This window comes from Artibeus jamaicensis, unplaced genomic scaffold, assembly GCF_021234435.1.
Source record: "Artibeus jamaicensis isolate MK-2021 breed Jamaican fruit bat unplaced genomic scaffold, CSHL_Jam_final scaffold_1031, whole genome shotgun sequence".
Taxonomy (NCBI): Eukaryota; Metazoa; Chordata; class Mammalia; order Chiroptera; family Phyllostomidae; genus Artibeus; species Artibeus jamaicensis.
The window spans coordinates 833,617-850,440 of NW_026522026.1; the positions used below are offsets into that span (position 1 = coordinate 833,617).

General features: G+C 38.0%; 1 protein-coding gene across 1 annotated transcript; it reads left to right on the forward strand.

The window, feature by feature from the left end:
• Positions 1-1,105: 1,105 nt before the first annotated feature.
• On the forward strand, positions 1,106-15,639 carry AMTN (amelotin). The gene is made up of 8 exons (XM_037148614.2): positions 1,106-1,159; positions 5,770-5,856; positions 7,030-7,095; positions 7,970-8,059; positions 10,832-10,867; positions 12,330-12,356; positions 14,704-14,971; positions 15,629-15,639. The coding sequence occupies exons 1-8, from the start codon at positions 1,106-1,108 to the stop codon at positions 15,637-15,639; spliced, it is 639 nt and encodes a 212-aa protein (XP_037004509.2).
• Positions 15,640-16,824: the final 1,185 nt, after the last annotated feature.

Genomic DNA, 16,824 nt, shown 5'->3' on the forward strand with positions numbered 1-16,824 from the left:
ATTTTGTTTCAGTAGTGAACAAAAAAAATCACTCATCTAGATACTTAGTCTGCCTGGATGCTCTCCTTGAATTCTAAGTGAATTATTTTATTCTTCAAAATCCAGTTCAAGTGTCAACTCTTCTATAAGCCTTCTCTACCCTTCTGGCCCCAACAAAGTTAACCACACTCCCCTTTATGCTTGTGTATTCTCTTAGTATTGTGACTTATCAAGCATATAATTACTTGTTAACCAGTGTATTTCCTCTCATGTTTATTGAATTTTAAAACATATATATTCTTCAATACAGTACTTCTAGAAATAAAACCTACAGAAGTACTCCCACATGTGTGAAAAAAAGTATAAGAATATTCATTGTACCACCTCTTTATTTATAAAATAAATGGAAATAGATTAAATATCCACCAAAATGAAATGTAATATAATACAATGTAACCATTAAATGAGTTAAATAAATCAATATGCACAGACACATAAAGTCATTCATGATTTGTCAAGTAAACCAAGTAACTTGAACAGCACTGTGCATAATAGACCTCATTTTTTAACATATAATTATATTTTGATGCTTGATTTATATGTCCATATATACATGATAAAACAGGTACCTCTGGAGAGTCATTTGGGAAGGAAATGAAGATAAACAAGAATTTTAATGTTTTTAATTGTCTGTATACTTTTTAATTACACAAGACATGTCTTTCCGAAATACCCTCTATTCAAATGGTAGACATTGGGTAATATGATGTCTGCAGCTAATAACTCACATAATGAAGTGTTGGGAAATTAAAGAAACCAAATGATTTCAACAGCTGAGTCCTGCCTGATTGGTCTTTCAGTTGCCAACCTCCTGGTGTTCAGTTTAAATTCCTTCTACAAACTCACAACCCATCAAAGGGTAAAATTTTCTCCGAAAGAACTGGAGAAATCAGCTGGACTTGCCGAGGCTGCTTCACCTGTGCCCTTTGCCTAGTGGAGAGAAAGGTAACATTAACTGATCATGTTTCAAATAAAACATTCTTTTTTTAAGTATCATCTTCCCTCAAAAGGAAAAAATGGATGAAAAAGTAACACTATTTTGTTGTTATAGGTAGCAATTTGAATCATGAAGACTATGATTTTATTGTTTTTTCTTCTGGGATCAACTCAGGCATTACCAGTAAGTGCAGTATGTTTATTTTATGTGCCAACCAGCCTTAGCAGCATCTTAATTGCAGAACTATCACTCTTCCTGCCCTCTGCTAAAACTGCTGTGTTCTGTGACTCATTCTGGTAGTTTTCAATTTTAATTTTCCAAGGTGACAGATAATAGACTAACAATGTATTAGTGCATATTTTAATGTACTTACATTTTTTAAATGCATCCACTATATTGTGATAGAACTTCTACTATCTGGGCAGAGCCATACGTAGAAATAAGGAGAAAAAAAGAATACCTTGGATTATAGCTACTTGAGGGTAATACAATTTTACTTCCCAAAAAGAATTTAAGGTTTTGGGGCAACTAATTATTTTCTCATAACTAAAGAAATAAACTATATTTTCTGATTTTTCTCATTGGAAGCACAAAACAGCTAGATTATCTAAACTCTAAAAAGACTATCAGATCATGCAATTGTAAGGAAGTATTACAGACTTTTTTGTAACTTTCGACTTAGAATATTTCATCACAAAACATGTTTACATGGGACAGGTTTTTGAAAGAATTGAGCAGTTGCATTTGAATATATACTCCAATGTCCTCCAATATTTTATAGACCTGGAGATAGGCTGGGCCTCTACGTAGGCTTCCCTTTGACTATTTCATATGCTTAAGTGTGGGCAATAAGAAACTAATTAGTATACATCTGCTATGAAATAGCAGAGCACCAAGAAGACATTTTAGGTGAGCTTTGAGCCCACTTGACACTTTCCTAGTCATCCGTACCATGAACAAATGTTTACTGGAAACCTTCTATAAACCAGACACTGTGCCAGTAGTTGAAAATACAGTGATGAGGGGGGAAAAGGGCATGGTCCTCCACGGTGTTCACTAGCACAGTACTAGTAAGTAATAAATGATTTCTAAAAGAACTGTTAAATGATCTATTATCACTATGATTAGTCAGGAGATGAAGAGGGTGATCTTGTAGAAAGAGAATAGAACAGATATGAATAAACCTCCTTTGTATTTTGTTCCAAACAATACATGTGTTCTTGAAAGAAGTTATCTTGTACAAATTCAATTTCTTTTTTTAAAATATATTTTATTGATTATTCCATTACAGTTGTTCTATTTCCCCCCTTCATTCCCCTCCACCCTGCATACCTCCTCCCCCACCATTAGCCCCTTTAGTTTATGACCACGTGTCTCAAGTTCTTTAGATTCTATATTTCCCATACTATTCTTGCTCCCCTCCTATCTATTTTCTATCTACTGTCTATGCTACTTATTTTCTGTACCTTCTCCCCCTTTCTCCATTCTCCCACTCCCCTGTTGCTAAGCCTCCATGTGATCTTCATTTCTATGGTTCTGCTCCTGATCTAGCTGTCCTCTTAGTTTGCTTTTGTTTTAGGTGTGGTTGTTAATAACTGTGAGTTTGCTGTCCTTTCACTGTTCATCTTTTTTATCTTCTTTTTCTTAGGTAAGTCCCTTTAACATTTCATATAATAAGGGCTTGGTGATGATGAACTCCTTGAATTTGATCTTATCTGAGAAGCACTTTATCTGTCCTTCCATTCTAAATGAAAACTTTGCTAGATAGAGCAATCTTGGTTGTAGGTCTTTGGATTTCATGACTTGGAATACCTCTTTCCAGCCCCTTCTTGCCTGTAAGGTCTCTTTTGAGAAATCAGCTGACAGTCTGATGGGAACTCCTTTGTAGGTGACTGTCCCTTTACCTCTTGCTGCTTCCAGGATTCTCTCCTTCATTTTACTCTTGCCTAATATAATGATGATGTGCCTTGGTGTGTTTCTTCTTGGGTCCAACTTCTTTGGGACTCTCTGAGCTTCCTGGATTTCCTGGAAGTCTCTTTCCTTTGCCAGATTGGGGAAGTTCTTCTTTATTGTTTGTTCAAATAAGTTTTCCACTGGTGGCTGTTCCTCTTCCCCTTCTGGTACCCCTATAATTTGCATGTTGGAATGTTTAAAGATGTCCTGAAGGTTCCTAAGCCTCTCCTCGTTTTTTTTGAATTCTTGTTTCTTCATCCTTTTCTGTTTGGTCATTTTTTTCCTCTTTCTGGTCCACTCCTTTGATTTGAGTCCCAGTTTCCTTTCCATTATTATTGGTTTCCTGTGCATTTTCCTTCATTTCAATTAGTTTAGCCTTCATATGTTCCTCTAATTTGTGACTAAAATCAACCAGTTCTGTGAGCATCCTGATCACCAGTGTTTTGAACTGTGCATCTAAAAGTTTGGCTATTTCTTGGTCGCTTAGAGTTATGGGCTCTGGGGCTCTGAGTTGTCCTTGAGCCATGTTTTGATCTGTTTGTGCCTGTTAGGTATGAGGAGTGGAGCCTTAAGTGTTCACAAGGGCAGGGCCACCCAGGTCACTGGTTTGTGAGGCTGTATGTGGGGGTGGGGTCAGAGAGGGACAATAGCTGTCCCCTCTGCCACTTCCCACCACTGGGGCCTGTGAGGTCCGTCTCACTGCTCGCTCCTTCACCAGTTTATCTGCGTGAGAATGTGTGACCGTGGTCAGCCCTCAGTGGGTCCACCGCCTTGTGCCCTCAGTGGGTCTGCCCACTTCTCCACACCTGGGATCTCCCCATGGCTGCTGGCACACTTGGGTCGTGCACCTGGGTTGGTCTGGTGGATCTTTTCTGCCCAACCTCACTCTGCTGCTGGCTCTGCCCCTCTTACTGGTTTGGCCAAAGAGTTCGTTGTTGTCAGACTTCCATATAGTTCAATTTTCTGTGGTTTGACTATGTTTTTGTTGCTAAAACTTTGTTGTTTTTAAACTTGGTTGTGTGAGAAGGGGCAGTGCTTCCACCTACGCCTCCATCTTGGCGGAAGTGATCCACAAATTCAATTTCTAAACAAGGTAAATTAGGAAGTTAATTTTTTGGTAAAATATTAATTTTTCACTTCAAATAAATTTACCAAAAGGTTCTCCTAAACAGTATCTTTCATGTATTTAAGTTACTATACACTTCGTAAAAACTGAAGAGAAATAAAATTTCCAGGAACACAGCTTCCATTCAATGCAGACTGAGGAGAACATGCAGGTCAGTGTCGACTGCTAATAACCAATAACACGAGAGCGGCTAGAGAGACGTGATGCCCGGGTGTGGGGGTGGGGCGGCGGGCGGCACTGAGATATCTATTAGATATAGTAGTGGTATTTATCAGCCAAAAAATCAGGACACATAGATGTGACTTTTTATGATCTGTAAGTTAATTTGTTGAATTATCATAAAGGCATCAAAATGAATCAATTTGCAAATGTGGACATTTAAAATAGCTCAACACATGTTTTCAGTAGGTCTGTTTAGGAATTGGAGATGGGGCTGGTTGCATATTCAGGACAGTGAGCCTCAGTAAGAAATGAACTCAAGCAAAGACTTGAAGCAAGTGAGGGAGTGAGTCAATGAGTGAGGAAAGAGCTTCCGAGACAGAGGGAAGAGGCACAGTGAGGCTCTGAGGCAGGGCTGAGCCTTCGCTGTCACAGAGACAGCACTGGGGCCCAGGCACGAGGGCCTCATCGGCCACTGTAGGGTCGCTGGCTTTTACTCTGAGTGAGAATAGAAGTCAACACAGGGGTTGAGCAGAGAAGTGAAAGGAGCAGACTGCTGTTCTCAAAGGACTGCTCTGGCTACCATGTTGACAATAGATTATAAGGGATGAAAAGAAATTTGCAGAATGTATACTTACATGTCTTAAAGCTTATAGGAACCCCTAAGAATGGTTAATGCCTGTCTTACCTCTTATAACTGAGGGGGAAATTCCAAAGTGAAACCAGGAATTAGTGGCAGCTCCAGGGTATATCCAAGTGGCCCAAGGACACATTCTGAAAGGCCACACTCCACCCCACCGCCTTCTGAAGTGCAGCCAGAAGCAAAGGCTAACTGGGGTCAACCTGGCCAGGGAGTTCCACCTGAATGCAGAGGGAGGGCTGAGAGAAGCCAAGAGAAGGACTCCTTTCTTCAAGGACCAAGAGCACTTGCAGGGTCCTAGTACTGGCTCTGCCACTCACCCTGTCACCTTGGGCAGGTCACTCTGCTCGTCTGAGCCTCAGTTTCCTTACGTTAAACAAAAGCATACAAATATAGCATAGAAATCACATGCACATTTTTACCCCTTAAATTCAGTGGTTCTTAATATACTAGGAAAATACTCTGGCCAGAAAAGGAACTTCACTTCCATTACAGAAAGTGCCTTGTCAGGCACAGGTCAAAAGCAGAATGCATTGTGAAAACACACTAGGAATCGTGGCAGTGTACCTTCAAGCACGGCAGAAAAGCACATGTGTAAAGAGCTAAGTGCAGACTGTCTTTCATGCCCCGAAAAAAGAAGAAGGCAGTCACAGAAAAGAAATGGGAAGCTAGAAGTCCATGTGCCCTCTCCCTCTCTGCCTCCCTCCCCGCACCACTCACCGCCTAGGCTGACATTTTCCCACTCTACAGTTCCATCTCCTGTTATGCATAAAATGTTCCAGGAAATTAAAACTCCAAACACAGAGAGCCTAAAGGCAGACATATCTGTACTTGGGACAAATTGTTACATCCTGGGAATATATGGATACAAAACTTCAAACACATCCCTGACTCTTCAAATATTTGTCATCACAGATGCAGCTCGCCCCTGCTTTGGGACTTCCCCCAGCTCAGCTGGTTCCAGATCAGACAACCCTACTGAACCAACAGCAACCAAATCAGGTAAGAGTCCTCCAAGAAGAACATTTGCAGACCAGCGAAGGACACGTGGATTTAAAAGCAAGACTTGCACAGTGTCACATGACTGAATGAGAGAGGCTTTCCTTTTGGGAAAAAAGCAAAACAGAAACCACACACTTTTTTTTAAAAGTTGAGCCAGGAAAACAAAGCATCCTCATTGTCTGAATAATAACTTGTCTTAGCCACCAAATCCAGTAAACTTTGAAAAGCAACAGGTACACCCGTAGATAAAGTTTGGGTTTCTATGCCCTTGTGATACTGTGACATGTCACTGTGGTATTTGCCAGAACTAACAAGGATTAAGAGGTAATATATAAAAATAACTGCAGCCCTGGCTGGTGTAGCTCAGTGGAGTGAGTGTGAGCCTGTGAACCAAAGGATCAGAGTTCGATTCCCAGTCAGGGCACATGCCTGGGTTGCAGGTCAGTTCCCAGCAGGGACCCACGAGAGGCAACCATACATTGATATTTCTCTCCTTCTCTCCTTTCCTTCCCCTCTAGAGATAAATAAGTAAAATCTTTAAAAAACAATTCTTAAAAAAAAAAACTGCAGATTTCTTCAAGTTCCATTGCTAGTAGTGAGCTAATGTGTCACTGTAGTGTCTATTTCTTCAAAGCATATTTAAATGCTTTTGAAAACTACTTTGTCTCTTAACTACTACCCTTCTTCAGACTCCAACCCATCCTCTCTGTTCTAAAAGTCCCACCTCACTTCATCTAGACTTTGTGAAACAATCAGATAACAGAGTCTAAAGTTCTTTTTTAAATCTATGGATATTATAGAATACTCAAGTCATAAACCTATCTCTCTCTTTAGGGAAACTGAAGCTTATGTAATTCAGGGATACTCTTTAAGAAAAAGAATACAAAATTAGATATGTAAAATTAAGTACTAAAGTGGATAATTCACAAGGAGATGAGAAATAAGAAATACACATTTTTAAGCTGACAAATACCGTAAACTGGATAGACTGCTAGGGTGCCTCTAAGACCAAAGAAGGAGGCAATACCAGGGAGAGGCCCTGAAGCTTCGCCTTCATTTACCTTCATGGCAAATCCACCTCCGATGGGAGTACAAGTTACTTGAGGATTTACACAACTGACACGTTAGTAAAAACAGACCACCTCTTATCTCATCAATTTCAATGCCCTGCAGGTCTTCCATCCTTTAAGTCTAATACCATTGACACAGATGCTCACACTGGGGTCAGATCTGCAGCTGGTAAGTACTTTTATATCATTTTAATATCCATTGTTGAGTATATATAATACCTAACACTGAGTGTGTGTGTGAGTGTGTATCTACAAATGTACACATACACACATATTCATGGTAAATCAGTTGAAAAAGAGACGACAGGGAAGTCAGAGAACTAGATGCTATTCAACACATCTTGAATTTTTTCTGAGCAAAATAACCTCTAAAAGAATTATAATTCTTAAATCTTTACTTTTTAGTTTTCTCACCTCTTATCCAAGTTCCTCTCCCCATTTCTTAACCAGACCTTCCTCTCTGCCCCACAACAGCTACACACCCACCACACCACACAACCACCATCTCCACCACAACGAGAGCGGGCCAGAAGGGACGGAAAGATTTTCATTTTTTATGGAATGTTGGTACAGTCATTTAAACTGTATATATAATTTAAGTTCCTTTCCTGACTAAAGTGGATTTCCTGCTTAAATCTGGATCCAGTGATCAGATGTATACAATGCATTACTAATAGATTATATGCAAAATAGATACTTTGTTCCTATGAAGAATCCTTTCTTCATAAGAAAACCATCAGAAAAACTCCAAGAGTTGTTGCTGTTATGGCCAAAAGCAATAAGCCAGGATGAAATCCTAAGTAGTCCTCAAAAAGAATGAGTTAAATGCCAAAGAAAAATTTAACATGGAAAAAAGTTAGAACATATGGTTGTGCTGGTAGTCTGTGAACTCTTATCTCTGTAACTTATTCCAAATGAAATATAGTATATTTCACATTTGCATAGCAAAATTTTTACTGAAACATGTTTTACATTCAACAAATACACGATAGCTTCCTGAATGTTCAAACTGAAACAACACAATGAAAATCTTTGCCTTACAGCTAAATCCCCCCGCAGGGGTGGCACCTGCTGCCCAGACCCTCCCACTGGCCCTGGGGGCGTTAAACGTCCAGCAGCAGCTGCAGCCACAAGTAAGTTCAACAAGGGGACCTCACTTTACCATTGGGGAGCATTTTCTCTCAGATGGAAGTCTAAAGGGGAGGAAAGAACTTCTTCAAGGTTTGTAAACATTCTACCCAGATAATTCGCAAAGCAATGCCCTACAGAACATGGATCAGTCTTTGACAATTTGGTTGAAAATCTATGAGAACACACCCAGAAAACTGAGTGTGCTGCCCCATAACCTCTCCAGGCTACATTTGCCATGGGTAGTAGAAAAATGTGAAGAGCTGGGGAAGGCTGAAGGCTCAAAAGTATAAGGGGGGAAACTGAGAAGTAGCAGGGTTCTTCTCTAGTATGGTGTGTTTTCTTTTTTGTATCATTTTTTCCATTATATTGAATTCATTGGGGTGACACACATCAATAAACTCTACAGGCTTCAGGTGCAAAACCCTATAACACATTGTCTGTACACTGTGTGGGGCGTTCACCACCCCAGTCAAACAGCGAGTTGTGTTTTCTGTTGAAGGCTTTCTGGGCGGCCAGAATCATCCCAAATTAAAGTTAAGAGGTGAATAAAATTTAAATCCAGCAAATCTTTCTCTTTTGGACTCATTTATCGGGTCCCTTTGAAAGTCACCAAGTACTTTCTAGATCTTTCCTATTTTCCACCATCATTTTTCAGGAAAAAACCCTAGAAAACCCTCTCACAGTAAGATACAAAGGATATGCTTAGGGCATCAAACACTTAGGGGAGTGTTTGAATTTTAATTATGGACAAAGCCCTAATTTTTACCTTTTCTTGAAACTTCCTTAAGTAGATTATTAGGTTCTTGAGAGCAATATAAAGATCCCTTCATGATTGGACTAAGTCAATATGGATAATTTATTCTCCATAACAAGTTATCTTGGCTTCACATAATGGAATAAATTTTTTGTAGAAGTTTTATTGTTTATTACATATATTATATATGGTAATATAGGTAACTCTAAAAATACAGGTGAGCAAAAAAAAAACACCCACAGAATTCAGTTTAACATTAGGGGGCAATATAATCATAATAGCCAGGATTAAACACCATTAGCATTCTAGGATATGTCCTCCCTATCTTTTTTTCTGTGATATGTTAAGCACATATTTTAATAAAATATGTTCTTCCAATATCTATTCCACAATATTCCAATAATATTCCACAATATTTTCCCTTTATAAATGTCGATTAGTCTTTGTTTTGAAATATTCACTTACAACATTGTTTTCAGTGATTCCATTTGTTTAGTATTCCATTATATTGCAAAATTGAGGGGGGCGGTCAAAATTTGCTTCTACAAATTATGCTACAGTAAACATCCTAGTAACTAAGTTTTTGCCCATGTCAATGATTACTTCCTTAGGACCAGTTCTTAGGAAAATAATTTGTAGGTCCAAAGACATACAAAAATATAAGACTTTGAAAACACATTCCCAGACTAAGAAGCACGAATGTAGCAGTGGACCGATGCATCCTAACCACCCTCTTCCCACTGTGGACACCTCCAGGTTTCAGTAAGAGTAGGCTTGTGTTCATTAGTAATTACATTCAAAACTGACTTTAACTGACAAAATAATTTTAAGCTGCTCAATTTAAATTTCACATTATATGCAACTAATACTTTGTTCATACCTTTGTCCAAAATAACAACACAAGACACTCTATACTGCTTCATTAATTTATATTTGTGAAATTCTGTCATGTAATGAATTTTTATACTTTTTTAAAAATATTGAGATGTATACTTATATTTATTACTTACAGATATATTAAATCCTTCACTCAACATATTTGCTGCTTATTTATACCCCAATAATAAAAGTGATCCTCTGAAATGGACTCAAGAGAGGCTAATAAAATGAGAATTCCTTTAACATGTGATCTTGGTATAATTATTACGCCAACTGCCCAACTTCAGTTCAATTACTGCCCTGCTCTAACCTTGAAGTCAGACTTAGTACATCTTCATATTCACCAAAGAATATCCACTCCAGTCATATGCATTAGTGGTCACTGTAGATGTTATTAAAGGTCAGTAGAAGAGAGGGTTTAACATTGCACACCCTGCAACAGGCGATAACATAAATCAATCCCCATTCTCAGTGGAGTTTCCTCAATGCCTCTAGGCTATTCCATCGCCAAAGGTCTCCATGCCTGACCTTCTCTGTAGCTCCAGTCCTTCTGACCCTGCCTTTCCAGGGTCCTCTACCAGGAACTTGGCCACCTGTCCAAACCTCTCATTTATTAAAGCAAGGCCGGCATGGTTGAGTGAATTCTAATCACACAGCTGGTCAAATCTCAGCTCTCCCCTTATTATATGTGTAATGTTGGCCAAGTTACTTAACCATTCTGTGGCTCACTTTCAAACTTCTGTATTTTAAAAGATTTACTGCTTTTTAATGTATCTTCTGAAGTAACATAAAATAAACATGCATCTTTATCACACTTTACATTATTATTTCTTGGAATAATATTCAGTTTGGAGGTAGCTTAAGACCAAAATTATTTTTGGATCATCCAATTTACTAACTTCTACCTTCTCGATTGTGCTGCCTTGTGCTGGTTTCCAAATCTCTCTGCATCTAATCTTTTTACAGATTGGATGAGTGCTGATTCCTATCCAGGTCTATGACTCTGTATCTATGATTATGAATGATACATTAGTAACAAACAGGTGTTTAACAAATATTATGTTTTTAAGCAAATCTTGATATTTACACCATCCATCAGAACATTGAACATATTTTTCCTGAACTTTTCCATTTTTTTCAGATGTTACCACTTATTGTAGCGCAACTTGGAGCCCAGGTAAGATTATTTGTATGATGATTTTTGTTTTAAACATCTTAATGTGAAATATTTAATCTTGCTTCAATTCACCAGATAGTTGCCAAGTTTCCTACTTCCTTGGCATTGTATGGACACTGATAATAATGGGAACACTTACTGAGTCCTTGCTATGTGCCAAGCACTATTATAAGTATTTTATTATTTATTATGTACTACCTCATTTAATCTTCGAAGCAACCTTTTACAGACAATATTTTTATTTCCAACTTGAAAATGAGCAAGTGGAGATTCGGTAATTCTGTTATAATCACACAGTAAATGTCACACATGAGGCAATCAGTCAGCCCTTCAAACCACATTGTCAAGAAAAATAATGGGATTGATCTAATAAGTAATGACTTGGGGATTTATTTATTAATTTCAAACTTATTTGTTAAATACATATCTTTTTCCTAAAAGTAATACAAACACTTCCTTATCTCTCTCCTCATTTTCTTTTGTCAAAGATGATTCTTGAGATCACTGGTAAAATTACCAAGAGTCAAAATTAAATATGAGTATCAGGTGGCGGCTTTTACTTGTAAAAGCAGAACCAAATATAAAATTCTTATCAACTCTTAATTCCACATCTGGGAATACAACGCAAGGAAATAATCTGAAATACAGTAAAGGTTTACTTAGAAATGTATTAATCAAAATAATATTTGTGCTACAGAAGAATATTGGGTTCAATTTAAATTTTACAGAAAAGAACATAAGTAAACTGCAACAAAAAAGCAAATACTTTCTGATCATTCAAAAGTCTATTAAAGTATGTCAGTTATATGGTTAAATGATTGTTGTATAGTATTGAATGATAAGACACAAATTGTATAAATGACATGACTTCTATTATGTAAAAAATAAATGTGTGAAAAACATTTGGAAAGAAATACATCAAACTCTGCTTGACAGGATTAGATATTTGTTATTGCTTTTTGCCTTTTTCAAATTTATTACAATGTACATCTATTACCTAATAACAGGCAATACATAAATTTTAAAATATAGAAGATCTCAGATCAGATAATGCTAGCAGTCCAACATCATGTGCTGACAAGTTTTGTGATGCAAGTCACAAAATAGTTTTAAAATTTTGTTAAAAACTTAAAAATCTCCCCTGGCTGGTGTAGTTCAGTGGATTGAGCATGGGCCTGCAAACCAAAGGATTGCAGTTTGATTCCCAGTCAGGGCACATGCCTGGGTTGCAGGCCAGTTCCCAGCAGGGGATGCACAAGAGGCAACCATGCATTGACATTTCTCTCTCTCTCTCTCCTTCCCTTCCCCTCTAAAAATAAATAAGTAAAATCTTTTTAAAAACTTTAAAATTCTCTTTGTATAATTTTAAAAACTTTTTTAACGTTTTAAGTTATGTTATGAACATCTTGCCATGCATATATTACTATCTGTGTAATAATTCATGCTATTATTTTTCTTTTAGGGAACCATCCTAAGCTCAGAGGAATTGGTAAAAATAATTTTAATTCCTAATACTTACAATTCTTTTCAGTGCTAACACAATGCTGTTTCCTGTCCTCATATCCATAGTTTCTTTGACCACAAACCCCAAAGTTGGTATCTACTTCAATAAATTGAACAATTTTATAGCTCTTCGCATTATTCCAGAAGGGACCTCTATCATCACTCTCCAGCTACATCTCCACTAACCTGACTTAACTTTTGTTTCTCATATATTGGTGTCAGATTTGATTCTATCCAGAAAACCAGCGCATATTTTTTTACTTTATGTTGATTAAAATCTAGGATTATAAATTATTGAAATGCATGCAGAAGTACAATAATATATATTGATATTTATTGCAGGAAGGATAATATATTTGACTTAAAATTTTAATTTTCATAGGAAAATATATCTTCTAGTGTTGTAGAATGATGAACGGTCCCCTCCCTCTACACGCAAATAACTAAAGGGCTTAACACAAATAATATTCATATTATCATTCCTAGGCCCTTCTGTGCATTTCCCATAATCGATGTGATATCTAAATATGACATCGATATTAACAGTTGAGGCAATATCTAGGAAGGCAGTGTTTATTTAATTTTTCTATTATGAAAAGGTAGAGATTTGCTGGACTGTCCATCAGTAAAATAATGGGGCTGTTTGCCAGCATGGACACATGAACACCTGTGTCTACCAGTTTCTGAGCCACTTCTATACAACAAGCACCATAGTAGGTTTATTACCTTCATTGCCTTTAATCCTCACCAAATTATAAAGTAGAAATTTTTAACCCAACTTGATAGATAAAGAAACTGAGACTCAGAGAGTTTAAGCAAATTAAATCTCAAGATCAAAAACAGACTGAAAGCTACTGCGGCCAAGTGAGTCAGCTGGTTGGACGTCGGCCCACACACCAAAACGTAGCTGGTTCAAACCCAGTCAGGGCTCGTGTGGGAGGCGCTCGATCCGTGTTTCTCTCTTGCATTGATATTTCTCTGTCTCTTTTTCACTCTGTCTCTAGAAAAATTAATAAACATCCTCAGATGAGGATTTTTAATGTATTTTTTTAAAAAGATCAAAGTCATATTTCTGTCTGCTATGCCAGTGCTTTTCAAACATTTTTTGGTAAAACCCACAGTAACAGCTACATTTTTTGTGCAATTCACACACACATGTCATAAAACTACATTTACACTTATACAGGATACACATGTAATATATATTCTATAGAGTCTACACTTTTTTTCTGATTTGTAATGACATGCACAACCCACCTGCTTTATTCCAAACCTGTGAATGTCGTGACCCCCAGTTGGAAAACTTCTATACTCTACTCCTGTCTCTCATCCAGCGTAAGTTTAATTCTGGCTTCACTAACAGTTCTGCCCAAACTTTAGTCCTGGACCACCAAATCAGGACAACTTGGAATGCTGGTTAAAATGCAGATTTCTGGGTCCTGCCCTCGACCTACTCAATCACAGCTTCTCTAACAGTGGAGCCTAGGAACTTGCCTTTTTAACAAGTTCCTTAGGGAGTTCTTAATGAAAACTAACAATTAAGAATAATGTTCAAGGAAACTGACCTGTCCTTTGACTATGAGCTCTTGACGCTTTTATTCCATCAGAACTGGGAAGGCCCAGAGAACTGGTTTCTGTCTGAACTCTTTCCAAAACCAGCCAGTACAAAAGTATTTCTTCTTAGGGGGAATTTCTAACAGTAATTTTTTCTCAAAAAGGAAAAAATATGGCAGTAACAGCATTCATACCAGTGTGCAAATCATTAAAATTGCTAAAAGAAAGATTTCTGACTGAATATTCCAGTGCCTTTGAAAAACACATCAAAAGAACCATGAAGGGATGCAAACCATGAGATAAGGATTGAGTAATCTACTTGAAATAATTTTGCCCATTAATTTTTAGTCTCCTACATTACTTTTTTAAAAATTATGGGCAAAAGCAAAAAAGACTATGACTTAAGTCAATAACAGAGATATAGCGTTGTAATTGTAGGAATTTTCTGTGCGAGTTCTACCTGTAACTACACCTGATATGATCAAAGGATGCATTCTTCCTTTTCCTGCGACTGGCTTGATGGTGGCTTTCCCTTTCCCTTTCTGAAAACAGAGCACAGCAAGGCACCCCAGTTGTGAAACCAGCATCAGGCTCGGCTCAGGGAGGGAGGAATTTCCTAAAGATGAGGAATACCCCATCTTTATTATCTACTCTCACTCTACCTTCTCCATCCTGCCATTCCTACCCAACCTGCTCCCCTCAGAGAAGAAAGGCTGGTTGACTGGCCTTTGAAATGTATTCCTTTAAACTCTGTTTTCTGTTTCCTTTCCTCACTCCAGCCACTAGGCTCGCACGTCTTCACAGGCTTCATCTTCCAGCCCTTGCTCCCCGGAGCTATCCTACCCAGCAGCCAGGCTAATCCGGATGTCCAGAACAGAATCCTCCCTGCAGGACAAGCAGGAACAAATCCCTCCATCCAGGGAACCAATAGCCCCTTCCTGACCCCTGGTGGCACAGACACTGATGACGACTTTGAAGTGACCACCCCTGCAGGCATCCAGAAGGGGGTGCATGTTCCTGAGGGAACCACCACAGGGTCCCCAAATGGTAAGTTTGCCCAGCTAGGAAAGTACCTCTAGGTCAGCAAAGTCAGCTGCTGGGTGGGACTGAAGACTTCTTTATCTTGAGAAATACAGATCTCAATAAAGTCAGGGAGCCCCTTTACTTAGAGTGGGCTGCAGCAATGGGAGGGAATATATTTACTGGGTCACCAGCCCTATTGGCTCAACCCAGAAAGAAGACATTTAATTGCTTGTATAACATACTTTTCATTTTAGGTCAGAACTGAAAATATTCGTAAACAAACTGCTCTCTCCTTTTCCCATCTCAAACACACACAGACCCACAGTAGGTGCAGTGACTCACGATACTCTTTCCTACTCAACTAAGCCTCAGAACCTCCCTAACTTAATGTTAACAAGCAGCTGCAGGTAGCACACTGGAATTAGCACCAAGGTGACCCCATGCACCATTCTCCACTGGTGGAACTTAACAAATGCTGCAAAAATAAGCTCTTCTAGCACTAACAACAAAGATAATAGTTTAACAAGTGTGGATGTCTAAAACCAAATGTCTTTGGAGACAACAAAAGAACAATTTGATATTGATACTCTTGCTCCTAGAAAAGAAATTTTGATGTCAAATAAAAATGTTTAAATTCAATGTTTTTTACCTTATTTAATAATATGTTTTCTTTTCTTACAGGAATTCAGTAAGCTGAATTTTTTAATCTAAATGACCTTAAATGGGGTGCTTTTTTCATTGGTCATATTTTGGAAAACATTGAGACACACTAGAGAATATCAGAAGATATTAATTCTTAGTTAACTAAAAACCTTCTTGAAATTTCAACAAGTGCATTCTTCCTAGCGAGTGCTGACTTCTGAAAAAGAATAATTAAATGGATGATTTGTCTTTGAAATGTAACATTATGTCACCTTGGATATAGAAGATACATGTATTAAAACACATTTTGAAAACTGTCTTTTTCTTTTGGGGGGATGAAAGAAAGGCAGACCCTTTCAGGAACTATATGACCCCAGCACCCTAGGATGACACCAGCTTCTAGGGCCTTCTTTGGAAGCAAGTGGCGCGGCAGTCATGGGGGTGGACACCCATCAATGGAAGGGAGTTTTCTGATTTCTTCACAACCACCTTATGATTTATTCTCTCCCACAAGAGCTACCAATTTAATTTCAATATGCAAATTATTTTTGATCACCTAAAATATACAGTGAAAACAAAGAATGTAAATCATCCTCAAGCTACTTTAATACAGAGCTAGTAATTATGGTGTTTAATATTTAATTTTAGTATGTCTGAGAGTAAGAAATGACAGTGATAAAAGTTATCATTAATGGTGATACTCCAGTTTCTCAGCCTAAAAGGTAGAATTTCATCTGGTTTAAATTTATAACCCAGACCACAGATGGCAAACACAAGGCCCACAGGCTGAATCCCACCCTCCACCTTGTTTTGTCCAGCGCAGAACCCTGTTTCTACCCAGCGGCAGTGCCAAGCTCTGGCTTAACTGTTAAGGAATAGTTACATTTATCCAGTCCTAAAATTACATTCAGCCCTTTGAAGGCAACTGCCAGGCTGATGTGGCCCCTGGTGAAAATGAGTTTGACACCCCTGACCTAGACCAACAATTTTCCCCACTTTTCATGTCTTGGCACACTAAGATTCCATAGCACACAAAAATATTTTTTTCATCCTTCTGAAAAAAATAGTTATAATTTTCATTCATTCACACCAGATGGTTATTGCTGTGATAGCTATAGTCATTTTTTCATTTGACAATGTAAGGGAAAAGATGTCAGTGCCAATAACTAACTAGTCAGGTATTGCATGTTTTAAACATTCTTGAGACACACTAGTTAAAAATAATTAATCTAGAT